General features: G+C 52.8%; 1 protein-coding gene and 1 pseudogene across 1 annotated transcript; one reads left to right on the top strand and one right to left on the bottom strand.

The window, feature by feature from the left end:
• The first annotated feature begins 3,213 nt into the window (after window positions 1–3,213).
• Window positions 3,214–4,912, top strand: LOC140715978 (tubulin alpha-1B chain-like; annotated as a pseudogene).
• A 6,345-nt stretch (window positions 4,913–11,257) lies between these two features.
• LOC140715977 (tubulin alpha-1B chain-like) lies at window positions 11,258–13,199 on the bottom strand. The gene is made up of 4 exons (XM_073028599.1): window positions 13,064–13,199; window positions 12,822–12,970; window positions 11,750–12,430; window positions 11,258–11,554 (listed from the first exon to the last, which is right to left on the bottom strand). Exons 1-4 carry the CDS (start codon window positions 13,182–13,184, stop codon window positions 11,258–11,260), a joined length of 1,248 nt encoding a protein of 415 aa, XP_072884700.1. The 5' UTR covers window positions 13,185–13,199.
• Window positions 13,200–15,450: the final 2,251 nt, after the last annotated feature.

The raw sequence follows: 15,450 nt of genomic DNA, 5'->3' as shown, positions 1-15,450 counted from the left end.
GGTAAAGAGCTGGGAAGTTGCCTAGTGAAATAGAAGGGGGAGAAGGGGGAGTCCAATAGGAGAGAGAAAGTCATGGAAGAAAGAAAAGAAAAGAAAAGAGGGGGCACCAGAGGGATGTGGTGGGCAGGCGAGATAAGGTAGAGAGGGAAAAGAGGATGGGGAAAGTTGAACGGGCGACATTAAAGGAAGTTCAGAAATCGATGTTCATGCCATCAAGTTGGACACCCAGATGGAATATAAGCCGTTGTTCCATCAACCTGAGTGTGGCCTCATCGCGACAGTAGACGTTGACATATCGGAATGACAACAGACAATAGACAGTAGGTGCAGGAGTAGGCCATTCTGCCCTTCTAGCTAGCACCGCCACTGTGATCATGGCTGATCATACACAATCAATACCCCGTTCCTGCCCTCTCCCATATCCCTTGACCCCGCTATCTATAAGAGTTCTATCTAACTCTCTCTTGAATGCATCCAGAGACTTGGCCTCCACTGCCTTCTGGGGCAGAGCATTCCACATATCCACCACCCTCTGGGTGAAAAGGTTTTTCCGCATCTCTGTTCTAAATGGCCTACCCCTTATTCTTAAACTGTGGCCTCTAGTTCTGGACTCACCCATCAGCGGGAACATGCTTCCTGCCTCCAGTGTGTCCAATCCCTTAATAATCTTATATGTTTCAATCAGATCCCCTCTCATCCTTCTAAATTCCAGTGTATACAAGCCCAGTCGCTCCAATCTATCAACATATGGGATGGGAAGTGGAATTAAAATGGGTGGTCACCGGGAGATCCCGCTTCTTCTGGCGAAGCGTAGGTGCTCGGCCAAACGACCTCTGTTCTCTCCTATCGGACTCTCCCTTCTCCAGTCCTTTATCTCCACCAATCAACTTCCCAGCTCTTTGTTTCACTTCCCCTCCCGGTTTCACCTGTCACCTTGTGTTTCTGTCTCCCCTCCCCCACCTTTTAAATCTACTCATCTTTTTTTTCTCTCTCTCTCTCCAGTCCTGCGAAGGGTCACGGCCCGAAATATCGACTGTACTTTTTATTTCCAAAGATGCTGCCTGGCCTGCTGAGTTCCTCCAGCATTTTGTGTGTGTTGCTTGGATTTCCAGTATCTGCAGATTTTCTCTTGTGGCATGAAATTTGTTTTTATTTTATTTTTGCGGCGGAAGTAAACTGCAATACATAAAATTGCTTCAGTGCTGAGCCAAAGGTCTTAGGTATGGTAGCTACATATGTGTGCCTAAGGCCTTTGCACAGTATCTGGTGCTCCTAGCGCGGCCTCCTCTTTATCGGTGAGACCCGACGTAGACTGTTCCAGCATCTTGGCTCCGTCCCAACAACCAGGATCCACTACTTCGATTCGAATCCCCATTCCTATTCCGACACGATGTTCCACGGTCTCCTCTGCTGCGACGATGAGGTCACTCTCAGGTTGGAGGCGCAACACCTCATATTCCGTCAGGGTAGCCTCCAACCTGACGGCGTGACGTCGATTTCTCCAACTTCCAATAATTTCTCCTCCATCCCCTTTCCCTTTGCGTTCGTTCCCCACCCTGACTTTCCTCTTACCTCTTCTCCTCAGCTGCCAGTTGCCTCCCTCCAGTGCCTCTCTTCCTTCCTTTCTATGCACCACTCTCCTCCACTTTAGATTCCTTCTTCTTCAGCCCTTTACCTTTCCCACCAATCACCTGCCAGCCTCTCACTTCATCTCCTCCTCCACCAATCACCTGCCAGATTTTACTCCTCCCTCTTCCGTCCACATTTTTATCCTGGCTTCTTTCCCGTCCCTTCCAAACCGTCGTGTGTTTATTCTTCTCCATAGATGCTGCCTGACCTGCTGAGATCCTTCAACATTTTGTGCGTGGTGCGCGGCATTTCCAGTATCTGCAGAATCTCTTGCGTTCATGATTTAAAGAGGAACCGAGGGGAAGATTATTCGCACAGGAAGCAGGGAGTGTACGGCGTGAGCTGCCAGAGGAAGTGGTAAAAATTCAGAAGTAATCGTGGCTGGAATCTGGAATTGCAATTCCAGCTGCATAAATGGTGAGGGGAAAAAAGAAGCAGCGTTTGGAAGGAACGCCAAGACTTGGCAAACAGGTTCCTTAGTAGGTGACCAGCAGCGGTGACTCCGGAGGACAAATAGTGAAGACGAGCCTGATGCATTGATTCAGACAAATCGCCAATCCGAGCTCGAGTCGGGGAACGTCTTTGGTAAAAGATTGCGCGATTAAGGGATTCTGAGACCAAATAATCAATTAGCTCGAAACTACATGGTTTGATCTGCTTGAGTGGATGTGGATTAATAAAGATGATGATGTGCAATAACTTTGCCTGGTGTGTTTTATCGGGTGTTGCATTTAATTGACAACAGTTTGATTACGCTTGATTTAATTTGGGACTGTTTTTCCAGGGACACTGAGATGGCGGAGGGGCTGGAATCTGAGAGAGGTCGGACGGGCCGATTGAACTGCGTTTCCCTCAACGGACCAATCAGCAGCAAGCACCATCGAATCTTGTGTGTTGTGCTTTCCACGGCGACCGGGGACCTTTGTCCTCGCTGTCCAATCAGAGTTCCATCGATCGCCAACATTCTATTCCCGGGTACTATAAAGGGACCGATTGGCTCCGCACGTGGCCAGCGCGGGAACTTCTCGAGGAGTGCAAAATGGTGAGCGCTTGGAGGAAGAGTCGGGGGCGCGCGAACGCGGGTAGTGAACGTCTGCGGCGACGAGAGGCCGGAGTGAACCCCGGGGAAGGGAAATGTGCCGCATGTCTGCAAACTCCGGGAGAATCAAAGTAACCCGATGACGGGAGGGGAGGGTGCAATGAGAAAATGCGCGGGAACGTGTGATTCCCAGGGACGTGAGAGCTTCGGTCGGCGAATAGAAAGTAGAATGTGGGAATTGCAGAGGTGGGTAGAATGAACCTGAATTGTTGCATCTTTGGACGAGCCATTGAACTAATCCCGATTGGATGGAGAGAGGGCGGTCTGGACAGGGGCATCTGGAGATACTGTATATAGAAATTGTTTCGCAAACCTCGGAGCAAACGGATCGCGACTAAACTTCTGGAAAACAATTCCCTTGCTTCTTAATACCTAACCGTATGTTGCCCTCCCTGCAGCGCGAGTGTATCTCAATCCACATCGGCCAGGCCGGATGCCAGATCGGCAACGCTTGCTGGGAGCTGTACTGTCTGGAACACGGCATCCAGCCGGATGGACAGATGCCGAGTGACAAGACTATCGGAGGGGGCGACGATTCCTTCAACACCTTCTTCAGCGAGACGGGGTCGGGCAAGCACGTCCCGCGGGCGGTCTTCATCGACCTGGAGCCCACCGTGGTCGGTAAGGCCAGCGGGCATTGAACTTTGATCTCGCGCGATTTAATAGAGACTGTGTTCAATTCGCCAGTTCTCGACTTCCTCTCTCCCCACACAGATGAGGTCCGGACCGGCACCTACCGGCAGCTCTTCCACCCCGAGCAGCTCATCACGGGCAAGGAGGACGCGGCCAATAACTACGCGCGGGGCCACTGTTCCATCGGCAAGGAGATCGTGGACCTGGTTCTGGATCGCATCCGGAAGCTGGTAGGTTGTGGGTTGGTGCCCGTCAGCGAATTGTAAGCGTTTCCCATTGGCCAGTGTTGAACCCAATCCACACCTGTCCCACTAACCTCTCCCATTCCGAACGGAGAACAGCAGAGTTACCTCACGCTCACATCTCTTTCCCCGCAGGCGGACCAGTGCACGGGGCTGCAGGGGTTTCTCATCTTCCACAGTTTCGGGGGCGGCACCGGCTCGGGCTTCACCTCCCTCCTCATGGAGAGACTCTCCGTCGACTACGGAAAGAAATCCAAGCTGGAGTTCGCCATCTACCCGGCACCCCCAGATCTCCACCGCCGTGGTCGAGCCCTACAACTCGGTGCTGGTCACCCACTGCACCCTCGAGCACTCGGACTGCGCCTTCATGGTGGACAATGAGGCCATCTACGACATCTGCCGGCGGAACCTGGACATCGAGCGCCCCACCTACACCAACCTCAACCGGCTCATCGCGCAGTTGGTGTCGTCCATCACGGCGTCGCTGCGCTTCGACGGAGCCCTCAACGTGGACCTGACCGAGTTCCAGACCAACCTGGTGCCCTACCCCCGCATCCACTTCCCGCTGGCCACCTACGCGCCCCTCATCTCGGCCGAGAAGGCTTACCACGAGCAGCTGTCCGTGGCCGAGATCACCAACGCTTGCTTTGAGCCGGCCAACCAGATGGTGAAGTGCGACCCCCGCCAGGGCAAGTACATGGCGTGCTGCATGCTGTACCGCGGAGACGTGGTGCCCAAGGACGTGAACGCCGCCATCGCCACCATCAAGACCAAGCGCTCCATCCAGTTCGTGGACTGGTGTCCGACCGGCTTCAAGGTGAGACCCACCCGCGCCTGAATACATTCGCCATATGCAATTTTCTTCTTTCTGCCCGTGCAGTTTTAAATCGTCCCAGGGAAAGTCAGTGTTCGCTTCACCAATAGGCAGGCACCAACTGGGCAATAGGATATTATGAGGTGGAATGAGTTGGTTGAAATGAGGTTATAATTGATGCAAATTTATCTCCCACAGGTGGGCATCAACTACCAGCCCCCGACCGTGGTGCCCGGCGGCGACCTGGCCAAGGTGCAGCGCGCCGTCTGCATGCTGAGCAACACCACCGCCGTCTCCATGGCCTGGACCCGGTTGAACCTCAAGTTCGACAAGATGTACGCCAAGCGGGCCTTCGTCCACTGGTACGTGGGCGAGGGGCTGGAGGAGGGGGAGTTCCAGGACGCGCGGGAGGACATGGCCGCCCTGGAGAAGGATTACCAAGAGGTGGCGGTGGACTCCGCCGAGCTGGACAAAAGAGAGGAAGAGGAAGAATAAGATTTAGTAATTTAGAAATTGACAGTTCAATTATATTCAATATATTGTTATTTATCGCATCATATTTAAGATAATTAAAGTATTTAAGCAATGTCTGTTCTGATTTTTTTATTTGTTGGGTCACCACAAGTTTGGGGAAACTCGGGGAAGGGTGGTGAAATGAGTAAAGGCATATAACAGGAGGAGACGGGAGCTGGGCAGAATGGACTAGGTGCGGCCATTAGTGGCGCAAGTTTGTGTCAGATGCACATTGGCCACTTTATTGGATGCACTTGCTCGTCTTTGCAAATATCTAATGAGCCAATCACGAGGCAGAAATGCAATGCATAATAGCACAGAGCCATTGAGACGTTGTTTTTTTTTTTTGGCTGCGACCAATCGGAGATCGACAACTCACTCAGGTTTGCCGATTGAGCAGAAGTTTTAAACTTACTTCGGGATAGTCAGCAAATTATCGTCATTGCTCGAATAGAAAGGCGCCAACTGAGCAATCGAGTATTATGAGGTGGAATGAGTTGGTTGGAATAAGGTTATAATTAAAACCCATTCAAATCTGAGTCCTTATATAATAAATAAAGTTGTTTACAATAAATTATGCGTTGACCCTCTGCTCCTATTCAGACTAAAGATGTTTACAATAAAACATTGACTCTCAAACTTTAGGCAAGGATTAAAGACTTATTTACAATAAAATAAAAATTATTAACGATAAACGTCCAGGCGTTGACACTCATTCCTTTGCCGAAGTTCCTTTACGGTCTATATATTTCCAGCCACTCCTGGGGCACCATGTTGACTCATCTATCCACACCGCTGATGAGGGGTATTCTCCTCCCCACGCGACCCCTCCCACTCCCGCGGGTGACGAACCTTAAACTGTGGTCCTTCCCCAACGGGCCTTCGCAGTGGCGGCACCAAGCTTGAGTGCACCCCTCAGCAGGTATTCCTGCAGGCGAGAATGTGCCATCCGGCAGCACTCAGCCTGATGAGGTTATAATTGATGCAAGTTTGTCTCCCACTGTTGGGCATCAACTGTGAGCCACCTATCGTGGTACTCGGCGGCGACCCGGCCAGGGTGCAGCGCGCCGTCTGCATGCTGAGCAACACCACCGCCATCTCCATGGCCTGGGCCCGGCTGAACCTCAGGTTCGACAAGATGTACGCCAAGCGGGCCTTCGTCCACTGGTACGTGGGCGAGGGGCTGGAGGAGGGGGAGTTCCAGGACGCGCGGGAGGACATGGCCTCGCTGGCGAAGGATTGCCAAAAGGTGGCGGTGGACTCCGCCGAACTCGACAGGAAAAGGGGAAGAGGCAGAATAAGGTTTACTAATTTGGAAGCTATTTATTTATTTATTCTTTTTTTGTCCAGGTGGGTTAGGGCCAGGTGGAGGGTGGTGGCAATGGCGTCATCTGTTGAGCGGTTGGGACGGTACGCAAACTGCTGCGGGTCCAGTGAGGGGGGCAGCAGGATCTTGATATGCCTCATGCCGAGCCTCTCGAAACACTTCATGATGATGGATGTAAGTGCAACGGGACGGTAGTCATTTAGGCAGGACACTGAAGACTTCTTCAGCACGGGGACGATGGTGGCGGCCTTGAAGCACTTTGGAATGGTGGCGCTGCTCAGGAAGATGTTGAAGATGTCAGTGAGAACATCTGCTAGCTGGTCTGCACATCCTCTGAGCACGCTACCAGGGATGTTGTCTGGTCCAGCAGCCTTCCGTGGGTTGACCCTATACAGGGTTCTTCTCACGTCGGCCACGGAGAGACACAGCACCTGGTCATTCGTAGGAGGGGTGGACTTCCTCGCCGCCACGTCATTTTCCGCCTCAAACCGGGCGTAGAAGTTATTCAGCGCATTTGGAAGGGAGGCGTCACCTGCACAGTCAGGTGATGTTGTCTTGTAATTGGTGATGTCCTGGATGCCCTTCCACATGCGCCACGTGTCACCGCTGTCCTGGAGGTAACTGTGGATTAGCTGGGCGTGTGCACGCTTTGCCCCTCTGATGGCTCGGGACAGTTTGGCCCTTGCTGTTGTTAAAGCTGCCTTGTCGCCTGATCTGAAGACTGAGTCGCGGGACCTCAGCAGCGCACGCACCTCTGCGGTCATCCATGGCTTCTGGTTGGCACGTATAGTGATGGTCTTGGACAGAGTAACATCATCAATGCACTTGCTGATGTAGCTGGTCACTGATGCTGTGTACTCCTCTAAGTTGGTAGCGTCGCCATCGGTTGCAGCCTCCCTGAACATGTGCCAGTCAGTGTGCTCAAAGCAGCCTTGAAGAGCAGAGATGGCTCCTGCTGGCCAGGTTTTCACCTGCTTCTGAACTGGTCTGGAGCGTCTGGCGAGCGGTCTGTATGCTGGGATTAGCATAACAGAGATGTGGTCTGAGTATCTGAGGTGGGGGCCAGGCTCTGCCCGGTACGCGTCGGGAATGTTCGTGTAAACCAGGTCCAATGCGTTCTCCCCTTTCGTTGCAAATTCCACATACTGATGGAATTTGGGGAGCACTGACTTAAGGTTCGCGTGGTTAAAATCACCGACGACAATAAACAGACCATCAGGATGTGCGTTCTGCAGTTCGCTAATAGCCCCGTACAGTTCACAGAGCGCCTCCTTAGCATTAGCGCTGGGGGGAATGTAGACACCGAATATAAGGACAGAGGTGAATTCCCGTGGCAAATAAAATAGTCTGCATAGAACTGCCACAAACTCAACTAGCGATGAGCAGTGTCTGGAAACCAGCACAGAGTTCCTACACCATTTGGTGTCGATGTAAACACAGACACCGCCATAGCGAGCCTTACCGGAGACAGCTGCATCTCTGTCCGAACGAAACAAAGCTAGCCCGTCTAGCTGGATGGCAGCGTCCGAAATCCCATCAGTGAGCCATGTCTCTGTGAAGACAAACGCGGAGCAAACTCTGTGCTCCCGCCGAGTATTACGTTGGAGTCGAATGTAGTCCATTTTATTATCCAGGGAGCGGACATTGGAGAGCAGAATGGGCGGGAGAGCCGGCCGGCTAGGGTTTGCTTTGAGCCCGGCACGAACCCCTGCCCGTTTGCCTCGCTTCAAGCTTCCTCGCACATCGCTTTCGACGTCTCCATCTCCGGCTCCCAGCATCAGGCAAGTCCGAGGATTGTAGGCCCGTTCCCCTCAGCAAGCCGGCGTCGCGTAATTCAGCCAGCAGATCTTTGTGGAGGTTTGTTTTTGGGCGATCTCTGTATTGTATCTGGCGATGGTAGATAGCCGCTCTGTTATCCATGCGCCCTAATCGAAAATTGTGCATCAAACTTAAAATAGAAAATTAAATTAACACCCGGTCTGAAAGGCCGCTGCTGCCGTGCCGCGCCGCCTCATGTAATGTCTAATCCAATTTACTACCTCACCATGTATACCTAGCGACTGAATCTTCCTAACTAACCTCCCATGCGGGACCTTGTCAAAGTTGCACCATGCTCAACCTTTTGATTCCAAACTTTGTCTGAGGTCTGAACAACACCTGTCTCCACAACTTCTCCGCTCTGGCCCTCTGGTTCCCATCCCGCTGCAACTCCAATTGAAACCACTCCTCCCCGTTCGCCACCCTCCCACGCCCTCCCCCCCCCCCCCCCCCCGTTCACCGCTAGGATATTAGTCCTGTTTGCCCAGGCTTGCACCCTGGGAACTTTCCAAGGTGCAAATCCATGGTCCATCAAGTCTAACGGAGGCCTACACTACATTAGTCCCTGTTCCAGTTCAGGTGCAAACCATCCCCTCCAGCTCCTGCCTTCACTGGAAGACAGCTTAATGATCCAAAATCCTTATCCCCCCCCCCCCCCCCCCCCCCCGCAAGGCAACTCTTTAGCCACCTATTAACTGTATAATCTTTCCAGTTCCAGCCTCACTAGCACATGGCACGGGTAGCAATCCTGAGATTACAACCCTGGAGATCCTGCCCTTAGCACCCAACTCCCGGAACTCACTTTGCAGAACCTCATGACTCTTCCTACCTATGTCATTGGTGACTACATGGACCACGTCTTCTGGCTTCTCACCCTCCCACTAAAGAATGCCGAGATGCCCCGTCCTTAGCACTGGGAGGCAATCCACGATCCCGGAATCTCAATCCCATCGACGGTATCCCCCTTTCTGTTCCCCTAACTAATAAATGTCCTATGATCATCAACTCGCCTCTTCCCCCCCTTGCCTCCTGAATCACAGAGCCAGGCCCAGTGCCAGAGACCCGACCGCTGCGACTTTCCTCTGCTGCGGCATCCAAAGTACTATACCTGTTGTTGAGCGGAATGGCCACAAAGGTTACTCTGCACTGGCCGTTTAAAGCCTTTCCCCTTCCTGGCAGTCACCCAGTTTTCCGGTACCTTGGGTGTAACTGCCTCCCTATATGCTCTATATACACAAGTTCCTGGACAATGGGGGCAAAAAGGTCCCCAATGTCGCCCTCACCCGATGGACAGCTTCGTGTGTGGATCCCAGATACGTAGGCACTAAATACCACTGTGTGCCCAGGTTCTACCTGTCTGGATGGGACTGGCACCGTTCCCGCGCAGCACCCCTGTCAGCCGGTCGTTGCCGCCATACCTGCCCTTCGCAGAAAAGTTCCTCCAGGTCAACGCCTTTGACCACAGTTCCATCAGGCGGTGGTCGTCACTTAATGTCCTACAGGCGCTGCAAGAGAAGGACGAGATGGACTCAGTGGGGTGGTTCCCTGAGCAGACCGTCCAGCTCATCTGGCAAAATGCCTCATCGCCAGACCTCACCAACAGGCACCAAGATCTCTCCTGGCTGGCGGTGAGAGGGGCCCTCCCAGTCAGATCCCTCCTGTACGCCCGGGACGTCGTCCCCACGCCCCGCTGCCCACGGGAGGACTGCAGTGAGGCGGAGTTGGTGACCCACCTCTTTGCACACTGTGGATTCACGGAGAAGGTGTGGAGGGGGATGAAAGGGACAGTGTCGAGATTCGTCCCCAGCAGCTGCGTAACCGAGGACTCCCTGATTTCTGGACTACCGGGGGCACACACGGAGACCAACATCCGGTGCTGCTGGCAGATCATCGACTCGGTGAAGGACGCTCTTTGGTCGGCCCGAAACTTGATGGTCTGCCAGCACGTGGAGATGACCGTGGCTGACTGCTACCGGCTGGAACGTTCTCGCCTGCAGGAGTATGTGCTGAGGGGTGCACTCAAAGTTGCTACAGCCACTGCAAAGGCCCGGTGGGGAAGAACAACAGTTTAAGGTTCGTCTCCTGCGGGAGTGGGACGGGTCGGATGGCGGGGAGTATACCCCTCAACAATGGTGTGGAAAGGTGAACCAACATAACGCCAAATGAGTGGCTGAAAGTGTAGAAAGGCATAGCTGGTTAAGGAATGAGTCAACCACTAGCTTATTGTAAATATTTTTTTATTCTTGACTAAGCATTGAGAGTCAACGCATGATTTATTGTAAATAACTTTATTTTCTGAATAAGGACTCAGAGTCAACAAATGTTTTTTGTAATAATTTTATTTTGTAATATTTATGAATAAAGTATATTTTTGGAAAAATGAATCTGTCACTCACTCCTTCAGCCTCCCGAATGGTCCGGATTTCATCAGCTCCAGCTCCAACTCCTTAGCGCGGAGTATTAGAAGCTGATGCTAGATGGACTTCTCGTAGATATAATCGTCAGGGAAACTGGAGGTCTCCCTGCCTCCCACATACCGCAACAGAAGCATTCAACTATCGAGAAGGAAGAACAATTTCAAAACCTGTGGGGGGAGGGGTTAAAATCTACCCACAGCTTTTCGCTATCTCTCAATCAAGCTTCTCACTGAAGCCTCGAACAGCTAAAGCCTCTAGATCCCCACTCTGCATCCACTCCCACGATAACAGCTCCGCTAGCCCCTGCCGGATTTTAATTTGTTGTTGCCGAACAATCCTGAACGCTGATTGGCTGCTGGACAAAACTACCGCGAGTCGCTGCCCTTTCAACTCCATCGCAAACCCGAGTGAGCTGCCGATCTCCGATTGGTCGTTGCTAAAAAAAAACGTCTCAATGGCTCCATGATTTTATGTATTGCATTCCTGCCTCGTGATTAGCTGATTAGATATTGGCAATGATGAGCAAGTGTACCTAATAAAGTGGCCACTGTGCATCTGACGCGAACTTGGACCATTCTCCCCAGCTCCCGTCTTCTCCTGTTATTTACCTTTACCCACTTTACCACCTTACCCGAGTTGTCCAAACTCAACAAATTAAAAAATCGGAACAAACATTACTTAACCACTTTTATTAACTTAAGTATGATATTATATATAACTATATATTGAACATAATTAAAGCATCAATTTCTAAATTACTATATCTTATTCTTCCTCTTCCTCTCTTCTGTCCAGCTCGGCGGAGTCCACCGCCACCTCTTGGTAATCCTTCTCCAGGGCGGCCATGTCCTCCCGCGCGTCCTGGAACTCCCCCTCCTCCAGCCCCTCGCCCACGTACCAGTGGACGAAGGCCCGCTTGGCGTACATCTTGTCGAACTTGAGGTTCAGCCGGGTCCAGGCCATGGAGATGGCGGTGGTGTTGCTCAGCATGCAGACGGCGCGCTGCACCTTGGCCAGGTCGCCGCCGGGCACCACGGTCGGGGGCTGGTAGTTAATGCCCACCTGTGGGAGATAAATTTGCATCAATTATAACCTCATTTCAACCAACTCATTCCACCTCATAATATCCTATTGCCCAGTTGGTGCCTGCCTATTGGTGAAGCGAACACTGACTTTCCCTGGGACGATTTAAAACTGCACGGGCAGAAAGAAGAAAATTGCATATGGCGAATGTATTCAGGCGCGGGTGGGTCTCACCTTGAAGCCGGTCGGACACCAGTCCACGAACTGGATGGAGCGCTTGGTCTTGATGGTGGCGATGGCGGCGTTCACGTCCTTGGGCACCACGTCTCCGCGGTACAGCATGCAGCACGCCATGTACTTGCCCTGGCGGGGGTCGCACTTCACCATCTGGTTGGCCGGCTCAAAGCAAGCGTTGGTGATCTCGGCCACGGACAGCTGCTCGTGGTAAGCCTTCTCGGCCGAGATGAGGGGCGCGTAGGTGGCCAGCGGGAAGTGGATGCGGGGGTAGGGCACCAGGTTGGTCTGGAACTCGGTCAGGTCCACGTTGAGGGCGCCGTCGAAGCGCAGCGACGCCGTGATGGACGACACCAACTGCGCGATGAGCCGGTTGAGGTTGGTGTAGGTGGGGCGCTCGATGTCCAGGTTCCGCCGGCAGATGTCGTAGATGGCCTCATTGTCCACCATGAAGGCGCAGTCCGAGTGCTCGAGGGTGCAGTGGGTGACCAGCACCGAGTTGTAGGGCTCGACCACGGCGGTGGAGATCTGGGGTGCCGGGTAGACGGCGAACTCCAGCTTGGATTTCTTTCCGTAGTCGACGGAGAGTCTCTCCATGAGGAGGGAGGTGAAGCCCGAGCCGGTGCCGCCCCCGAAACTGTGGAAGATGAGAAACCCCTGCAGCCCAGTGCATTGGTCCGCCTGCGGGGAAAGAATATACAGCTGGTTGAGCGGAGAGGGGACGAGAGGAAAGTAATGGACGGGGGAATGGCGTGTGGGCGAGCATAAGGTGAAATATATCCGATAGCTACGGAATGGGTCAGGGGAAACGGGTTAAAGAGCGGCTGACTTTTGAGAGTGTCTTCAAAGGGAAGGAAAAGGTAAAAGAGATGAACTTATCGCCCGTTCTCGGTGCGAAGGGAGATTGCGCCATGAGTTTCTCTGCAAGCGGGAGCTGCGACATTGTGAATCCTGGACCAGCCTGGGAGTTGGGGTTGCGAAGCAGAACTCAGTGACGCATACGGTATGGGATACAGTGGGAGAGGTGAGCGTGGGGCGCCCGACGATGATTCGTAGTCGCTAGGAAACGTACCAGCTTCCGGGTGCGATCCAGGACTAGGTCCACGATCTCCTTGCCGATGGAACAGTGACCCCGCGCGTAGTTATTGGCCGCGTCCTCCTTGCCCGTGATGAGCTGCTCGGGGTGGAAGAGCTGCCGGTATGTGCCGGTCCGGACCTCATCTGTGTGGGGAGAGAAGAAGTAGAGAACGGGCGAATTGAACACAGTCTCTATTAAATCGCGCGAGATCAGAGTTCAATGCCCGCTGGCCTTACCGACCACGGTGGGCTCCAGGTCGATGAAGACCGCCCGCGGGACGTGCTTGCCCGACCCCGTCTCGCTGAAGAAGGTGTTGAAGGAATCGTCGCCCCCTCCGATGGTCTTGTCACTCGGCATCTGTCCATCCGGCTGGATGCCATGCTCCAGACAGTACAGCTCCCAGCAAGCGTTGCCGATCTGGCATCCGGCCTGGCCGATGTGGATTGAGATACACTCGCGCTGCAAGGAAGGCAACATACAACCGTGTGATATTAAGATAAAGGGAATTGTTTTCCAGAAGTGCACTCCCGATCTGTTTGCTCCGATATTTCTAGAATAATTCCAACATATCTCCAGATGTCATTGTCCTGAGCGCCCTCGCCCCATTCGCGCACTGAACTCTATCCAATCAGGATTAACTCCATGAAGCGGCCCAATGTGTCAGGTCAGTCCCACCCACCTCTGCAATTCATACACACTCTGCCTTCCCTTCGCCACCGGTGTTCGCCATTTGGGAATCACTGACCCGATTTCCCTGCGCATTCTCTCAGTGCACTCTCCTCCTGCCATCGCCGGGTTCACTCCGCCTTCTCGCCCCCGCAGACATTCACTGCCCGGTCCCAGCTCCCGCTCCCGGTGCACCGCACTCGCGCGCCCACGACATTTCTCCCGCGCGCGCCCACCATTTTGCTTTCCTCGAGCAGTTCTCGCAGTGGCGGCGCGCGGCGCCAATCGGTCCCTTTATGGTCCCCGGGAATAGAACGTTGGCTTTCACTCAACCTCTGATTGGACAGCGAGGACAAAGGGGTCCCGGTCTCCTATGGAAGCACAACACACAAAATTCGATGGTTCCCGTTGCCGATTGGTTCGTCGTGGAAAACGCAGAACAATTCAGCGGACGGCTCTCCAGCCCCTCTCCCACCTCTGTGCTGCAGAAGAAATAGCAGCAGATTAAACCAAGCGTCACCAAACTGTTGCCAATTAAATGCAACTTCCGATTAAAATACACCAGCCAATATGTTTACCCAACATCTGCATTTTTATTAATCCACATCAATTCAAACAGATCAAATATCACCTAGTAGCTTCAGACTACTGTAATGGGTTATTTAGTCTCAGAACCCTTTAGTCGCACAATCCTATACTTCCAAAAGCGTCACCTGTAGTAATATGTCTCCTTCCCTTAATAAACTCGGGAGTTCCGTCTCAGGCTCATCCACAGTGCAGGGCGCGGGAGCGGAGACCGGGCAGTGCGGGGACGAGAAGGCGGAGTGATCTCCGAGGAATGGAAATATACCGCGCGTCTCCAGGCGATCCAAAACGACCCGGCGATGGAGGGCAGGGCGCACTGAGAGAGTGCGCAGGGAAAGCGAGTGTGTGATTCCCTGGGAAACGGTGGCACCGGTGGCGAAGGGAACGAGTCACCGATGCTGATCACCTGCTATCCATCTCTTTGCAGCCCTTTCAAACATTGCTTCATACTTCATCGCCATTTACCCAGCTTTAATTCTAATAATTGAGGATATTTCTTCTTCAAATTCCGGCACGTGTCCTCACGCAATTACCTGGAACATAATTATCTTCATTGCCAGATATGCAGCCGAGATTCCGGTCTTTATCCTTGCAAAGCATTTCCTTCCAGAGTCTTCCTAACCATGCACCAGTGCAGATTCATTTTATGCGTTGTAATGGTACCCACCTGCTCTGGCAACTCGTCCCACATCTCCACTACCCTCTGTGTGGAAAACTTGCCCCTCAGAGCCACTTTACCTTTTCACCTTAAACCTACACCCTCACTTTCTACAACCACCTCCCCCCGCAGGTGAAAAGGACCATCCAGTTTATATATACATTCTCGTGGCATTTTAAACCTCTGTACGATCATCCGCCAGCCTCCAATTATTACTGCGGCAGCGCCCATCTCGGTAAATCTTCGGACCATTCAATCTTACGCAATCGATGAGATCCCTAATAATCGCTAATCTAGTTGCGATTTTTTCCCACATTTGTATTCATTCTGCAAATGGGCAGAGTCTTTAAAAAGCGAGGTTACGGACCCTATACAGATTGCGGGGGAGGAGACGCAAGTGGGGCAAGCGAGCTCCACTTCAGCGTTTAAGAGAAGTTCGGATGGGAGGGGCATGGAGGGCTATGGTTCCGTGCAGCTCGATGGTACTAGGCAGGTTAAACGGTTCCGCACGGGCTAGAAGGGCCGAAGAGCCTGGTTTCGGTATTGTTCATTTCTATGACTCTATGGCTAAGCACAAATACAACCGATCAGCACAACTGAAGGAAATGTCGTTGACGTCAGGACGATGCGGTGGGGTGGGATTCCCTTAATAGAGAACGTTTTTGCGTGATGTTGTTTAAGGTGGGAGGTAGCCAGCACACGGTCCTTGACAGA

Source organism: Hemitrygon akajei, chromosome 24 (assembly GCF_048418815.1).
Source record: "Hemitrygon akajei chromosome 24, sHemAka1.3, whole genome shotgun sequence".
Lineage (NCBI taxonomy): Eukaryota > Metazoa > Chordata > Chondrichthyes > Myliobatiformes > Dasyatidae > Hemitrygon > Hemitrygon akajei.
The sequence above is the reverse complement of the archived record's forward strand: the minus strand, read 5'-3'. Positions and strand labels throughout refer to the sequence as shown.